Consider the following 17,181-nt stretch of genomic DNA (forward strand, 5'->3'; position numbering starts at 1 on the left):
TCAGCATGATGCTGAAACAAGCCATGAAAGACCTCAACAATGAAGACGCTGTTTACATCCGGTACCGCATGGGTGGTAGTCTCTTCAATCTGAGGCGCCTGCAAGCTCACACCAAGACACAAGAGCAACTTGTCCGTGAACTACTCTTTGCAGACGATGCCGCTTTAGTTGCCCATTCAGAGCCAGCTCTTCAGCGCTTGACGTCCTGTTTTGCGGAAACTGCCAAAATGATTGGCCTGGAAGTCAGCCTGAAGAAAACTGAGGTCCTCCATCAGCCAGCTCCCCTCCATGACTACCAGCCCCCCCACATCTCCATCGGGCACACAAAACTCAAAACGGTCAACCAGTTTACCTAACTCGGCTGCACCATTTAATCGGATGCAAGGATCGACAACGAGATAGACAACAGACTCGCCAAGGCAAATAGAGCCTTTGGAAGACTACACAAAAGAGTCTGGAAAAACAACCAACTGAAAAACCTCACAAAGATTAGCGTATACAGAGCCGTTGTCATACCCACACTCCTGTTCAGCTCCGAATCATGAGTCCTTTACCGGCATCACCTATGGCTCCTAGAACGCTTCCACCAGCGTTGTCTCCGCTCCATCCTCAACATTCATTGGAGCAACTTCATCTCCAACTTCGAAGTACTCAAGATGGCAGAGGGCGACAGCATCGAATCCACGCTGCTGAAGATCCAACTGCGCTGGGTAGGTCACGTCTCCAGAATGGAGGACCATCGCCTTCCCAAGATCGTGTTATATGGCGAGCTCTCCACTGGCCACCGAGAGCACCTCTATTCCATCTGTAAATATGAACCCAAGCTCCCATTGCCATTCACTTGAAACATATGCCTCAATTACCAACCTTCTACATTATTCCACTAGAGTTCAATTGGGGCAAGGTAATACATCATTCCTTAACGCAATAGCTATTCCAATCTTACCACTAACATCTTCAACTTGTTTATTTCTTTTTCCTTCTAATTTTAAATTTTATTTTCCATTCTCTTTTTGCATACCTCTGCACTCCCCTCAAAATACCTATTTTCTTCTTGCCTTATCATTTAATCTTTCCTCATCTCACTTGTGTTCTCTTTAGCCCCTTCATCTCTTTTCTCTGCAACTTAAAACTTATTTCATATCTACCTTTCCTGCTCCGATTAAAAATACAACCAAAAATGCTGAACACATAATTCCAACATTTTCCATTTCAATCATCATCATACACTCTTTTCCAGTCATTACATACTTTGCAATATTCATTTCTGCTCAATAAATATGAAAAAGCACAAGTATTGATCAGATAAAACAATTAATTACCCACATATTCCTACGGAGTACCTTTCTGCACGAGTGAAATCCATCAAAAAAATCTTTAAATGACAAGTATGTTAAATCCAGCAAAAAGTTTATGAAGCAAATTTTGAACATATATACTTAAATATTCTTTCTGTTGTAGGCACAAGAATGAAGGGATTCAATTTGAAAAGGATATAGAATAATACAGCATAGAAATTGTCTCTTCACCCATCAAGTATCCAGTTCTGCTAATCTACACTAATCTCATTTTATTCTCTCCATATTTCATGCAGCTCCCACTAGACTACCACATTAGGAGTAATTTAGACCAAATAATTAACCTCTAACTAACACATTTTTGGGATGTGAGGAGAATAAAAAGTGAATGCAGGACCAGTGTAAGGTTGGCAGTCAGTTTCAGGTGACCAGGTATGGGGACTGGATCTCTTGAGGCTTTCTAAAGAGCCTTGGGTACTAACAGGTTTACAATTGCTTCAGGGGTTCAGAATGAGGGACTGGAGGAGGGTGACTGGGTGCTAAAGTTCTCTGCTGGACCTGACAGCTATGGAAAAGATGGTGGAATCATGGACACTCAGTCTCTTTTGCTTCTCTTTCTTATCTTGATAGTGGTGCCAGTATTGTAGCAGCTCTTTGTGTGCTATTGCAGGCTAAACAAAGGAAAATAAATGGTCTATTTTGTGTACATGACAATAAACCAAATTTTGAATTCTGATTTGTTTTATTAATTTGATTGTACACATATAAAATTATTAATCTCGATTAAAAACAAGTTTAGAAGATTTAAAATAACTGGTATGAACATTGGAGGGAAATTGCTGGTAACTATTTTCAGCCAGAAGATTGTAGTCAGTGTTGCTCTTAAAACCTGTCCCTAAGAATCCTCTCCAATAGTTTTCCCACTGACACAAGACTCACCAGTCTTTCATTCCCAGGATTCTCTCTTATTAAACAATGAGACCACATTTGCCGTTCTTCAATCCTCTGCATCCTCCTGGGCCATAGGGGAGGTACCAAAGATCATCGCTAATGCCTCAGCAATCTCTTCCCTTACTTCCTGGGCTGGATCTCATCTGGTCCTGGGGACTTATCAATTCAAATGTTTTTAAGACGATCCATACTTAGAAACATAAGCCCTTCAAGCCTACACCACCATTCATTTGATCATGGTTGATCATCTACTCAGTATCCAGTATCTGCCTTCTCCCAATACCACCGATCCCCTTAGCCATAAGGGTCAAATTTAACTCCCTCTTAAATATAGATGAGGAACCAACTTCAACTACTTCCTGTGGCAAAGAATTCCACAGATTCACCACTCTGAGAGAAAATTTTCCCAAAAGACTTCCCCCTTATCCTTAAACTGTGACCCCCTGGTTCTGGTTTTCCCCAACTTTGGGAATAACCTTCCTGCATCTAGCCTGTCCAATTTTATACATTTCTATAAGATCCCCCTCAATCTTCTAAATTCCAGCGGAATAAGCCTAGTCGATCCAGCCCTTCTTCATATGCAAGTCCTGCCATCCATGGTATCAATCTAGTGAACCTTCTTTGCACTCCCTCTACGGCAAGGATGTCTTTCCTCAGATAAGGAGACAAAAACTCTAGGTGTGGTCTCACCAAGGCCCTGTACAGCTTAAGTAGAATCTCTCTGCTCCTGTAATTGAATCCTCTTGCTATGAATGCCAACATACCATTCACTTTCCTCACTGCCTGCTGTACCTGCATGCCTAATTTCAACGACTGGTAGACAGCAACATCCAGGTCTCATTGTATCTCTCCTTTTCCTAATTGGATACCATTTAGGTAATAATCTTCTCTCCTGTTATTGCCCCCAAAGTGGATAACCTCACATTTATCCACATTATATTGCATCTGCCATGCATTAGCCCACTCACCTAACTTGTCCCACCCTGCATCCTCTTAGCATCCACTACACCACTAACTCTGCCACCCAGCTTTCTATTCCTTCATCTAAGCCATTGATATATATTATAAATAACTGGGGTTCTAGCACTGAGCCTTGCGATACCCCACTAGTCACTGCCTGCCATTCTGAAAAGAACCCATTTATTCCTACTCTTTGCTTCCTGCCTGTCAACCAATTCTCTATCCACCTCAATACCATACCTCCTATACCGTGTGCTTTAAGTTTGTACACTAATCTCCTTTGTGAGACATTATCAAAAGCCTCTGAAAGTCCAGATATACCACATATACTGGTTCTCCCTTATCCACTCTACTAGTTACATCCTCAAAAATTCTATTAGTTTTGTCAGACAAGATTTTCCCTTCATAAACCATGCTGACTCTGTCCAATGATACCACTACTTTCCAAATGTGCTGCAATCACATCTTTAATAACTGACTCTAGCATTTTCCCCACTACCGATGTCAGGCTAACTGGCCTATAATTTCCCATTTTATCTCCCCCTTCCTTCTTAAAAAGTGGGGTTACATTGCCACCCTCCAATCCTCAGGAACTAATCCAGAATCTAAAGAGTTTTGAAAAATTATCATTAATGCATCTACTATTTCTTGGGCTATTTCCTTAAGCACTCTGCGATGCAGACTATGCAGCCCTGGGGATTTATCTGCCTTTAATCCCTTCAATTTACCTAACACAACCTCTCAACTTGCATTTATTTCCTTCAGTCCTTCCCTCACATTAGATCCTCGTTCCCCTACTGTTTCTTGAAGATTATTTATGTTTTCCCTAGCGAAGACAGAACTAAAATAGTTTTTCCAATTGGTTTGCATGTCCTTGTTCGCCATGAGCAATTCACCTGTTTCTGATTGTAATGGACCCACATTTGTCTTAACTAATCTCTTTCTCTTTACACTTCTATAAAAGCTTTTATAGTCATTTTTTATGTTCCCTGCCAGCTTTCTCTCATAATCCCTATTACCTTTCCTAATTAATCCCTTTGTCCTCCTCTGTTGAACTTTGAATTTCTCCAAGTCCTCAGGAATACTTTTTTTTCTGGCTAATTTATATGCTGCTTCTTTGGATTTGATACTCTCCCTGATTTCCCTTGTTAGCCACGGATGCACTACCTTCCTTTATTTATTCTTTTTCCAAACTGGGATGTAAAATTGTTGTATTTCATCCAAGTTATCTTTAAATGGTTGCCATTGCATTTCCACCGATAGTCCTTTAAGTATCATTTGCCAATCTATCATAGCCAATTCACGTCTCATATCATCAGTTACCCTTCTTTAAGTTCAGAACCTTTGTATTTGAATCAATTCTGACAGTCTCCATCTTAATGAAGAATTCCACCATATTGTGGTCACTCTTGCCCAAGGGGCTTTGCACAAGACTGCTAATTAACCCTTCCTCATTACTCAATACCCAGTCTAGAATGGCCTGTTCCCTCGTTGGTTCCTTGACATGGTGGTTTAAAAAACAATCCTGCATACATTCTAAGAAATCCTCTTCCTCATTACCCTTACCAATTTGGTTCACCCAATCTATAAGATTAAAGTCACCCCTTATAACTGCTGTACCATTGTTGCACGCATTTCCAATTTCCTGTTTAATGCCATCCCTAACCTCACTGCTACTGTTAGGTGGCCTGTACACAACTCCCACTAGCTTCTTCTGTCCCTTAATGTTTCACAGCTCTACCATATAGATTCCACATCCTCCAAGCTAATGTCCTTCCTTTCTATTGTGTCTACCTCGTCTCTAACCAACATCGCCACCCCACCTCCTTTTCCTTTCTGTCTATCCCTCCTGTATATTGAATATCCCTGAATGTTGAGCTCCCAGTCTCAGTCCCCTGAAGCCATGTCTCTGTGATCCCGACTAAATCATAGTCATTAATAGATGTCTCCACATTCAATTCATCCATCTTATTACGAATGCTCCTTGTATTGAGACACAAAGCCTTCAGGCTTGCTTTTGCCACACTCTAACCTCAACTTGCTCCAGTGCACAAACCTGTTCTATACTGACTTCAGATGGATCAAGGTCCCTCAGTTTGGTGGACACCAAAGTATTCATTTTGGACCTCCCCTATCTCCATGCACATATTGCCTACTTTATAATTATGTAGCTCTACCTTTTCACCCTAGTCATCCTTCTGTTCTTTAGGAATGCATAAAATGCTGTAGGGGTTTCTTTAATTCTAAATTTAAAACTTCTTAATTGATGCTCACTTTCTTTCTTTTGCTGACAGATGTTTCCAGCTATGTATCTTCCCATCAACCTGCAGAAATAAAACAAACTTTTCAAATAATATCTCTGGATAAAAGTGAACAATTAACTTTTAAGGGTAAAAATATTATCAAGAATGAAGCATAGAGGAGAAACTAATGCTTATGAGAATATACAATCAGATTTATAAAGCTATCATCATTTTTTAAAAAAATGAAAACATTAATACAATTAAAATGGAAGCTGGAAGTGTTATTTCCCTATTATTAAAATATTAACTCCATTTCTTCCTTTCTCATTTAAAAAAAAATTGTACTCAACGTGAGATATTCACTGAAACGATTTAAAAAGATGACAGGAGAAAATATCCAGTTAGGGAGCAGGTCACATCATAAGATTAGCACATCATATATTGTGGAGAAGGGATTCAATGAGAAATATCAAAAATTCCCTTCATTCTCCACCCCCCCCCCACCCCCCCGACATATGCTGTTCAACCCACTGAGTTCCTCCAGCAGGTTTTTTTTTGCTCCAATTACACCATCAGAGGTCTCGTGTCTCCTGAACACTCATTCTGTTTTAATATCAGAAATTAGGCATAAAAATTACATACAATTATTAGTATTCATTAGTTGAAGCTGCCTCACCAGTTTCTATATGAAAGTAAGGTATTGCTGTCAGCCACATTTGGCTTAGCATGTTACTGTATATAAGCAATATTAATGTTTTACATAGTCACATCCCAAAGTGCACCAGAATTCTTTTTCATGTAAATCAGTATTTTTGAAAACAATGTGAATTACCTTTTTATTAATTAGTCCAAAAGAGTAATGTTTTGTTTTTTTTAAATTTTTTTTATTTTTCACACCATAAATCGCATTAACCATGATACTTTTTCCTTTTCACACATATACAGTGCCATTTTCTCCCCCCCCCCCCCCTCCTCCCATCCCACCCTCCCTACCTCCCCCCTCCCGTCCATTTAAGGTATAAAATCTAGGATACATTAAACCAGTCAGACAATGTTGTCATTCAATAAAAATACACCAGAAATTCCACGGAGTCCATTCTTTTCATTTCCTTTTCCTTCCGTTAACTTAGGTAGTGATTGTCCCCGGTAGGTTTTCGCTATTGTGTTTAATGTAAGTCTCCCATATTTGTTTGAATATTTCAATATTATTTCTTAAACTATATGTTATTTTTTCTAATGGAATACATTTATTCATTTCTATATACCATTGTTGTATTTTCAAATTATCTTCCAATTTCCAGGTTGACATAATACATTTTTTTGCTACGGCTAGAGCTATCTTAACAAATCTTTTTTGTGCATCCTCCAAATCAATTCCAAATTCTTTGTTTTTTATGTTACTTAGGAGGAAGATCTCTGGATTCTTTGGTATATTACTTTCTGTTATTTTATTTAATATCTGATTTAGATCTTCCCAAAATTTTTCTACTTTCTCACATGTCCAGATTGCATGAATTGTTGTTCCCATTTCTTTTTTACATCGAAAACATCTATCAGATACTGTTGGGTCCCATTGATTTAACTTTTGAGGTGTAATGTATAGCCTGTGTATCCAGTTATATTGTATCATACGTAACCTCGTATTTATTGTATTTCTCATCGTTCCAGAGCATAACTTCTCCCATGTTTCCTTTTTTATATTTATATTTAAATCTTGTTCCCATTTTTGTTTAGTTTTACCATTTGTTTCCTCATTCTCCTTTTCTTGCAGTTTAATATACATATTTGTTATAAATCTTTTGATTATCATTGTATCTGTAATCACATATTCAAAGTTACTTCCCTCTGGCAAACTCAAACTGCTTCCTAATTTATCCTTCAAGTAGGATCTCAACTGGTAATATGCCAGCGCTGTATCTTGAGTTATATTGTATTTATCTTTCATTTGTTCAAAGGATAAGAATCTATTTCCTGAAAAACAATTTTCTATTCTTTTAATCCCTTTTTTCTCCCATTCTCTAAAGGAAAGGTTATCTATTGTAAAAGGGAGTAACTTGTTTTGCGTCAATATTAGTTTTGGCAATTGATAATTTGTTTTATTTCTTTCTACATAAATCTTCCAAATATTGAGTAGATGATGTAATACTGGAGAACTTCTATGTTGTACCAATTTTTCATCCCATTTATATAATATGTGTTCAGGTATCTTTTCCTCTATTTTATCTAATTCTAACCTAGTCCAATCTGGCTTTTCCCTTGTTTGATAAAAATCTGATAGGTATCTTAATTGTGCGGCTTTGTAATAATTTTTAAAGTTTGGCAGTTGTAAGCCTCCTTGTTTATACCATTCTGTTAATTTATCTAGTGCTATCCTCGGTTTCCCCCCTTTCCATAAAAATTTCCTTATTATTTTCTTTAACTCCTTGAAGAATTTCTCTGCCAGTTGTATTGGCAATGCCTGAAATAGGTATAATATCCTTGGAAAAATGTTCATTTTAATACAGTTTATCCTTCCTATTAGTGTTAGTGGTAAATCTTTCCAATGCTCTAAATCGTCCTGTAATTTTTTCATTAGTGGATAATAATTGAGTTTATATAGTTGGCCGAGATTTTTGTTTATTTGTACACCTAGGTATCTTATTGCTTGCATTTGCCATCTAAATGGTGATTCCTTCTTAAATTTTGAGAAATCCGCATTATTCATAGGCATTGCTTCACTTTTATTTACGTTTATCTTGTATCCCGACACTTCTCCATATTCCTTCAATTTCTTATATAATTCTTTTATTGATAGTTCTGGTTCTGTTAAGTATACTATAACATCATCCGCAAATAAACTGATTTTATATTCCTTGTCTTTTATTTTTATCCCTTTTATATTATTTTCTGTCCTTATCAATTCTGCTAGTGGTTCTATAGCTAACGCAAACAATAAAGGTGATAGTGGGCATCCCTGCCGTGTTGACCTGCTTAAGTTAAATTGCTTTGATACATGTCCATTTACTGTCACTTTCGCTAATGGTCCCTTACAGAATGCTTTAATCCAATTAATATACTTCTCCGGTAAACTGAATTTTTGCAATACTTTGAACAAATAATTCCATTCTACTCTGTCAAAGGCCTTCTCTGCATCTAAAGCAACTGCTACTTTTGGTGCTTTATTCCCTTCTACTGCATGAATTAAGTTAATAAATTTACAAATATTGTCTGTTGTGCGTCTTTTTTTGATAAATCCAGTTTGGTCTAGATTTACCATTTTCGGTACATATTCTGCTAATCTGTTTGCTAATAGTTTAGCTATTATCTTATAATCTGTGTTAAGTAAAGATATTGGTCTATATGATGCTGGTGTGAGTGGATCTTTCCCTTGCTTTAGTATTACTGTAATTATTGCTGTTTTACATGAATCTGGTAAGCTTTGTGTTTTATCAATCTGGTTGATTACTTCCAGGAGGGGTGGAATTAATAAGTCTTTAAATGTTTTATAGAATTCTATTGGGAATCCATCCTCTCCTGGTGTCTTATTATTTGGTAATTTTTTTATTATCTCTTGTATTTCTACTATTCCAAATTGCTCTGTTAATTTATTTTGTTCCTCTATTTGTAGTTTTGGTAGTTCAATTTTAGTTAGAAATTCATCTATTTTCCCTTCTTTCCCTTCGTTTTCAGTTCAGTATAATTGTTCATAGAATTCTCTAAAGTTTTCTTTAATTTCTTTTGGATTATGTAATTTGTTTGTCTTTTTTCCTTGATGCCAATACCATTTTCTTAGCTTGTTCTGTCTTAAGCTGCCATGCTAGGATTTTGTGCGTTTTTTCACCTAGTTCATAATATTTCTGTTTTGTCTTCATTATATTCTTCTCCACCTTATATGTTTGTAGTGTTTCATATTTTATTTTTTATCCGCCAATTCTCTTCTTTTAGTTGTATCTTCCTTCATTGCTAATTCTTTTTCTATATTTACTATTTCCCTTTCCAACTGCTCTGTTTCCTGATTATAGTCCTTCTTCATCTTGGTTACATAACTTATTATTTGCCCTCTAATGAATGCTTTCATTGCATCCCATAGTATAAACTTATCTTTCACTGATTTCGTATTTATTTCAAAATACATTTTAATTTGTTTTTCAATAAATTCTCTAAAATCCTGCCTTTTAAGTAACATGGGGTTTAATCTCCATCTATACATTCTTGGAGGGATGTCCTCTAACTTTACTGTCAATATTAAGGGTGAATGGTCCGATAGTATTCTAGCTTTATATTCTTTTTTTACTCTATCTTGCATACGAGCTGATAACAAAAAATAGGTCTATTCTTGAGTATGTTTTATGTCTAGCCGAGTAATATGAATACTCCTTTTCCTTTGGGTGTTGTTTCCTCCATATATCCAAAAGTTGCATTTCTTGCATCGATTTAATTATAAATTTGGTTACTTTGTTCTTTCTGTTAATTTTTTTCCCAATTTTGTCCATATTTGAATCCAAATTCAGGTTGAAATCCCCTCCTATTAATATGTTCCCTTGCGTATCTGCTATCTTCAAAAAGATATCTTGCATAAACTTTTGATCTTCTTCGTTAGGTGAATATACATTGTGTAGATTCCAAAACTCCGAATATATCTGACATTTTATCATTACATATCTCCCTGCTGGATCTATTATTTCCTCTTCTATTTTAAATGGCACATTTTTACTAATTAATATAGCTGCTCCTCTTGCTTTTGAATTATACGATGCTGCTGTTACGTGTCCTACCCAATCTCTCTTTAATTTCTTGTGCTCCAATTCAGTTAAATGTGTTTCTTGCACAAATGCTATATCAATTTTTTTCTTTTTTCAGTAAATTTAGCAGTTTCTTCCTTTTAATTTGGTTATGTATTCCATTAATATTTAAAGTCATATAATTCAACGTAGCCATTTTATACTTTGTTTATCTTCCCTTTCCGTTTCTCGATCATTACCTTTCCTTCTTATCCATTTCTGTTTTCTTGTTTTGAACCCTTTATAAGACAACATTCCTAAAACATCAAACATTTTCCTTATTCTCCTATTTAAAACTTCTTTAGCCCCAATCCCCCCTTCCCCTCCTGAGTTGTCCTTTATCCCTTGTCGGACAACCACATCTCCCCTCTCCATTTGGATTTGCAAATTCACTCGCGTCAGCTGATTTGGGAGTGACCGTAACTCCTCCCCACCCAGCCCCCCCCAGAAAAGATTTCACTTTTCATATGTAACAAAGGTCACTCTTTTAATTCCCTCCTTATTCCCTCTATTCCTTTTCCTTCCCTTATTAATTCTTGTCTATATTATCTATATTTTCCTCTAAATACGGATACATTCATGTATGCACATTATACATATACACACATATACCTCTTTACCCACATACATATAAATCGTGGTCATTTTTACTCTTATTACATGTCTTCATCTCTCTGTTTGTTTTGTAGTTGTTCTGTAAATTTCCTTGCTTCCTCTGGATCCGAGAATAGTTTTTTTCCATAAGATCGTTTTCGATGTATTGAACTCCTTCCTCTTCTTCAGGAGTTCAAAACATATGTGTCTTTTTAGTTCGCAGTCTTTTGTACTCTCGTTACACGTCTTCATCTCTCAGTCTATTTTGTAATTGTTCTGCAAATTTTCGTGCTTCCTCTGGATCCGAGAATAGTCTGTTTTGCTGTCCTGGGATAAATATTTTCAATACCGCTGGATGCTTTAGTATAAATTTATACCCTTTCTTCCATAAAATCGCCTTTGCTGTATTGAACTCCTTTCTCTTCTTCAGGAATTCAAAACATATCTGGATAAATGAAGATTTTTTGCCCTTTGTACTCCAGTGGCTTGTTGCCCTCTCTTACTTTTTCCATTGTTTTCTCCAGTACCTTTTCTCTTGTAGTATATCTTAGGAATTTTACTAAAATAGATCTTGGCTTTTGTTGTGGTTGTGGTTTAAAGGCCAATGCTCTATGTGCCCTTTCTATTTCCATTTCTTGCTGTAGTTCTGGACATCCTGGATCCTAGGGATCCAATCTTTTATAAACTCTCTCATATTCTTGCCTTCTTCATCTTCCTTAAGGCCCACTATCTTTATGTTATTTCTTCTGTTATAATTTTCCATTATATCTATTTTCTGAGCTAACAGTTCTTGTGTCTCTTTAACTTTTTTATTAGATTCCTCTAATTTCTTTTTTAAGTCCTCTACCTCCATTTCTACTGCTGCTTCTCGTTCTTCCACCTTGTCCATTTTTTTTCCCATTTCTGATAAGGTCATATCTATTTTATTCATTTTCTCTTCTGTATTGTTTATTCTTCTTCTTAAATCATTAAATTCTTGCGCTTGCCATTCTTTAAATGACTCCATGTATTCTTTAATAAGAGAAAGTAAATCCTTTATCTTGCCTTTCCCTTCTTCTTCTATTTCACTGTACTCTTCCTCTTCTTCTTCCTCTGGGTTGGCTATCTGTTGTTTCTTTGTTGTCCTTTTCTTCTCTTCTTTCTTGTTTTCGTTGTCTTCTATATTCTCCTCTTGCTGCAGCTGTTCTGCAGCTGTCATTGCCGGCTGTGGAGATTGACTCCCCAGCTGGTCACCCCTCCCGTCGGTGTGTTTTTTTGCATGCGCGGTTGCGCACTTTTACTCGGCTCAGCGAGCCATTTTGTAGTCCACTTTCTACCGACCTGAGGGAGCGGGATTCTCTCTCCACCGCGGGCCTCTTCGAACAGGTAAGGCCTTCTCCTTCTTCTTCCGTTGTCTTCTCTTCCTCTCTTCTTACCGTTGGTTTTGATTTTTCTTTTTTCGTCGCCATCTTCTTTCCACCTTTATACTCACTTTACTTTAATTTTTATTTTTGTGCCTTTGTGTTTTCCTTTGTTTTTTCCGACTTTTCTGGAGAGGGCTGGAGTTCACCGTCCGGCCACTACTCCAACACGTGACTCCTCCCCCAAAAGAGTAATGTTTATGCTTTACATCAAACCACACAAATCCATTTCACTTAACACAGGCACACTTGTGCCAATTTGGAGTTAAACTGTTGTCCCAGGGATGAAAAAATATTACAGTTCTCTGGAATACTCAAACACAAGTAGAATGGACTTCAAAAGAAAACATTTCTAACTTTTATGCACCTTAAAGATACATTTTACCCTTACCTCTGCAATCAGTTCTTCTTTAGAAGATGTATCATGTATCTGCAAGGATCTGCTGAAAAATAAGATTTAGGACTGAGTTTCAACATTAAGATTAATTTCTGTACTAGTCCAATTTCCATTAACCACTGAGTCTCTCTCTTTCCCTAGCCCTTCTGTCTTTTATTTCTCCAGTTTCCCACCCCCTTCCCTCTCATATCAGTGAGCTACCCTCTCCGCTATTTTTCTCTTCTACACCCCCATCTTCACCCACCCACAACCTGTTAGCCTGTGCTCCTCCCCCTTTCACCCCCACATTTTTATTCTGGAGCCTGCATGTTTTTGCATATATCTGATGAAGGGCCCAGGCTCAAAATGTTGGTTATAGTTTACTTCCAAAGGATGTTGTGGGACCTGCTGAGTTTCTCCAGGACATTTTGTATTTCACCAGACTGATACATATATATATATAGCAAGAATGGTGCATGAAGATAGACTGGATAGATGAGAGTTACACTCATTGGAATTTAGAAAAATGAGAGGGGATTTCATTGAGGCATACAAAATTCTGACTGGATACAAGAATGTTCCTGATGGAGGGGAACTCCAGAATAATGGGTCACAGCCTAAATATAAAGGGATAAGGGACAGGACAGAAATGAGAAGAAACATTTCCACTTAGAAAGTTGTGAACTTGTCAACTCTCTACAACTGAAAGTTGTTAAGGCCTGTTTGTTAGATATATTTAAAAGAGAAATAGATGTGGCCTTATTGGCTAAAGGAATCAAGGGGTATAAAGAGAAAGCAGGAAGAGGGTACTAAAGTCATATGATCAGCTACAATTGTATTGAATGCTGGAGCAGACTTGAAGGGCTGAATATCCTACCCCTGCTCCTATCTTCTGTGTTTGTCAAAAAAGCAAGGGCTGGGTTAATTTTCCCTGGAGGTGATACATAAAATTGGGTAGATAGAGTTTAGACAGAACCCCTTTTCCCATATTAAAGATATTGAAAACAAGGAAGCATAGGTTTCTTGTGATAGGAAGTAGTTTTAAAGGGTAATTAAGTGTTGTTCTTTCATCCCACCCCCACCCCTTACTGAGAATGGTGGATAACTGGAACTCACTGCCAGAGGAGGTGGTAGAGTCAGATACAATTGATTAAAAGACATTTAGAAAGGCACTTAAATATGCAGGACATTGAAAGATGCAATCCTAAAGTGAGACTAGGTGGGTAAGAATGTAATCTTGGAAATACTGGGCTGAAGGGCTTATTTCTATATTGAACAACTCTTATAACTCTATATAATGTTCCGGGATTGAATGACTGCTCGCCAACAACCACATTACCTTTCTTGGGTATGACTCACTTTTGTCTTTGAAACTTGATATGGTTTGCTTAGAAAAATGTTGGAAAAAGTACATTTTAAAAATTTAAAGAAGAATTGAATCTAAGAGAAATAGCTTACCAACCCTTTGTTTAAAAAAATGCATATAGTTGGTATTTTCCATCTTGCAATGAACCCATATCATGGTGTGTTCAGTCTTCTCTATTAGCAGACTGCCTCAATGAAATAACCATTAGTCACAGAACAATGGTTCAAAGTCTGCTGAAAATCTATTTTATAGTTCAATAGCTGATTGACATCACATCAAAAATGTCTCTATTAAAATTATATGAAGACTTTGATAAAATGAAAATCAAATTATTTCTCAAGAGGTAGGAGGTATGGAGTAGTATAAAGGGGAACTAAACAGGAACTAGAACAGAAGTCAAGGAAATTATAATTCCCAGACTAATTGCAAATTTCATATCCTGAAGGTTTTGCCATTGATTCAGTGGCCTGACTGGGTATCCCTGGTCAATTATTGCTTAAAAGGGAGAAGGTCCATTCAGGATGGTATTGACGATGTTAAGTCCAGGCATAGCGAATACACGCCAGTCTTGTGTGAATGGTGAAAGGAGTATATCACCTTATATACTACCCACTCCACCAGGAATTTCCTGTCTCTTCTGAGGTGGTTTAACAGTTCCACAAAGAGCTCTTCCAGTTATCTCATAAGCCACAAAGTTGAAGTGGAAGCAAATCATCTTTATTCTCAAAGGAGGAGGATTTGATAGAATAATACTAAATGTTATAACTATCTGTTTTATCACTATCATGTCATGCTGTCTTCATGGCTGTCATTTCAAGCTGGAGTGAGAAGATACTTTGTGTGACAGGACATTTCCTTTTGGAAGAAATTTTGTAAATGAAATTACCTCTTTGACTGAAGATGTGAAAGATCAATAACTGTATCAGGATAATTAACTTCTACATTTTCCTCAGTATTCGGAGTTTCTTCACTATCTTCCCAATCAGCCTGCTCTTGATGTTGATTGAGAAAGTCATCTCCAGCATTGTCCTCATCATCTTCTGCATCTCCTTGCACCTCTTTACTTTGGTTTTCAGCTTCAATACCAATCTCAGTACCTTCATCACTACTGTTTTCACCATTGTCTGACTCAACTGAACAAAATCAATTATTAAAAAACAAATTAGACATTTAATAACTAAAAAAAATTTTGAAAAACTAAAAACAAGATTAAAATATACCATGTGCAACACATATTCAGCAAAAAAAAAGATCTACCACAGGTACATGACAGTTATGTAATATTCTGAAGTACTGCAGTGTCCTGGAAAAGCAGTCATGTTTGTGACAAGATACAATGCTGGAGAAACTTAGCATGTCAAACAGTGTAAAACATGAAAGTCTGCAGACACCGTCATGGCTGGGGGGGGTGGGGGGGGGGGGAATTGCATGCCCCTTTTAGTTGGTAGCAAACCATACTGAAATTCTTAATCTGAGGATCATGAAAGACTGGCTGGATGATGACAAAAGAACTTTTTAATAACATTCATCAACTTATGGTATAAAGAATATATGCAGGTCATCAATAAAAGTAAATTTAAATTTAGACATTTAGGCTATTTCAGCCCATGAGTCCGTGCTGCCCAATTTACACCCAATTAACCTGTACCTCCCCCCTCTCACCCCAGTACGTTTAAATATTGGGAGGAAACCCACGCGGACACAGGGACAACATACAGACCACGCAGGATTTCAACCCTAGTCCTGATCACTGGCACTGTAAAGGTGTTGCGCTAACCACTGCGCCACCCACAGATGAGTTTACTGGTGTCGCTTGTCCTGCAGGTAGCCAAGATCCCAGGCAGGATCATTTTGAGCAATTTCATCTTAGAAAGTAATTTTACCTTACAGCAGGTCAACAGTTTTAAAATGTTGATTTTCATAGTGAATCCTCAGAGCTGGGAATTCAATCTACAGCATTGCACTATCAATAATGTTGGGAAATCAGACTGTATATCAGTATTTTCAGCACCCTTCACCTTGGTGTTATTCTTATTAACAGAGAGTTCTTAACTTTCAAAAGCGTTGCCTTTCTCGCAGAGCTTTAAAACTGCATACTCAAATTATACCATTGTGTCTATAGTTTGGCACTAATCATTATTTTCCAGGTAGCAGCAAGAATTTTTTTTAAACAAGGTAAGCTCGTCTTCAAGAGCATTAAATACCATGTACTCTATGATCAGTACCATGAATGGATCCATATGAATACAAAAAACTCAGTTGTTAAAGAAAATCAAATAAATTTGCTCCAAGACATTCTATAAAAGCTGCCATTTGATTTTTATCCCAATTGTTTTATTTTACCTTAACCAATAATGTGTGTAAAACGAACCAGAGAATTTGTTACCACCATTTTCTGGTCAGGGAGCAGAGTAATATGTGAAGATATAGAGCCACTTAAATAAATTTGCCTTCACCTGTTATAATATTCCACATTCCTTCAAAAGATAAAAAATCACTAATGAAAAAAATTCACAAATCTTTTAATACGACTGTAAACTGCAGTTTCTCACAGCTCCTGTGCCATGTTCAATCTGACCTCTGGCGATGCCTGCGTAGTTGCGCCTTCCACCTGTGACCATGTGGGTTTTCCCAGTTGGTCTGGTTTCCTCCCACATTCCAAAGACATGTAGGTCATTAGATCATTTGGCCAATAAACTAAATGGTCTTTTATGTCAAACTATTATTTGTTCTCCCCTCTCCTACCAAAGATGCATTATTTCACAAAAACTTAGTTCATTTACAACCAAAATATTTGATAAATATAGCTGTAGATTAATACAAAATTGTGGTAGACATACACTTTCTCTGGAAATTTTTAGAACCTATAGTAATTTAATTTTGCATGGCCGATCATGCATTACCTAAAGGAACAGTATCCTCAGAATAAAGATCTGAGGTGCTGCTGGTTACCGTCTCCATGTCTTCATCCTGCACTTTAACCTTCCTCTCACCTACATGCCTCCAAATGTATTGTTCATCAACCTAAATACAAACAAACCACAGAACTTTTGTAACCTGGTTGAGAAATAGTAATGATAAAATCTATTAAAGTACAAACTTATACAAAACAAGATTAATTTATCTTTCAATGTCAGTATCTCTTCTCTTTGGCTTGGCTTCGCAGACGAAGATTTATGGAGGGGTAAATGTCCACGTCAGCTGCAGGCTCATTTGTGGCTGACAAGTCCGAT

At 37.0% G+C, this 17,181-nt stretch overlaps 1 protein-coding gene across 9 annotated transcripts in view; it reads right to left on the bottom strand.

Annotated features, from left to right (window-relative positions):
- The window catches only part of LOC138753426 (ribosome quality control complex subunit NEMF), a 109,188-nt gene that overhangs the window by 26,079 nt on the left and 65,928 nt on the right, over positions 1–17,181 (bottom strand). For 8 of the 9 annotated variants that reach the window (XR_011351160.1, XM_069916397.1, XM_069916398.1 and 5 more), the window contains 4 exons: positions 16,852–16,972; positions 14,835–15,081; positions 12,598–12,649; positions 5,484–5,533 (listed from right to left, as the gene is read on the bottom strand). Coding sequence is in view for 8 of the 9 variants with exons in the window: in XM_069916397.1 (XP_069772498.1) it covers positions 5,484–5,533; positions 12,598–12,649; positions 14,835–15,081; positions 16,852–16,972 (470 nt within the window). In the remaining variant the exon portion in view is untranslated. The remainder of the gene's footprint in view (positions 1–5,483; positions 5,534–12,597; positions 12,650–14,834; positions 15,082–16,851; positions 16,973–17,181) is intronic. The other variant, XM_069916401.1, reaches the window with a different exon arrangement.

This window comes from Narcine bancroftii, chromosome 2 (assembly GCF_036971445.1).
Source record: "Narcine bancroftii isolate sNarBan1 chromosome 2, sNarBan1.hap1, whole genome shotgun sequence".
Taxonomy (NCBI): Eukaryota; Metazoa; Chordata; class Chondrichthyes; order Torpediniformes; family Narcinidae; genus Narcine; species Narcine bancroftii.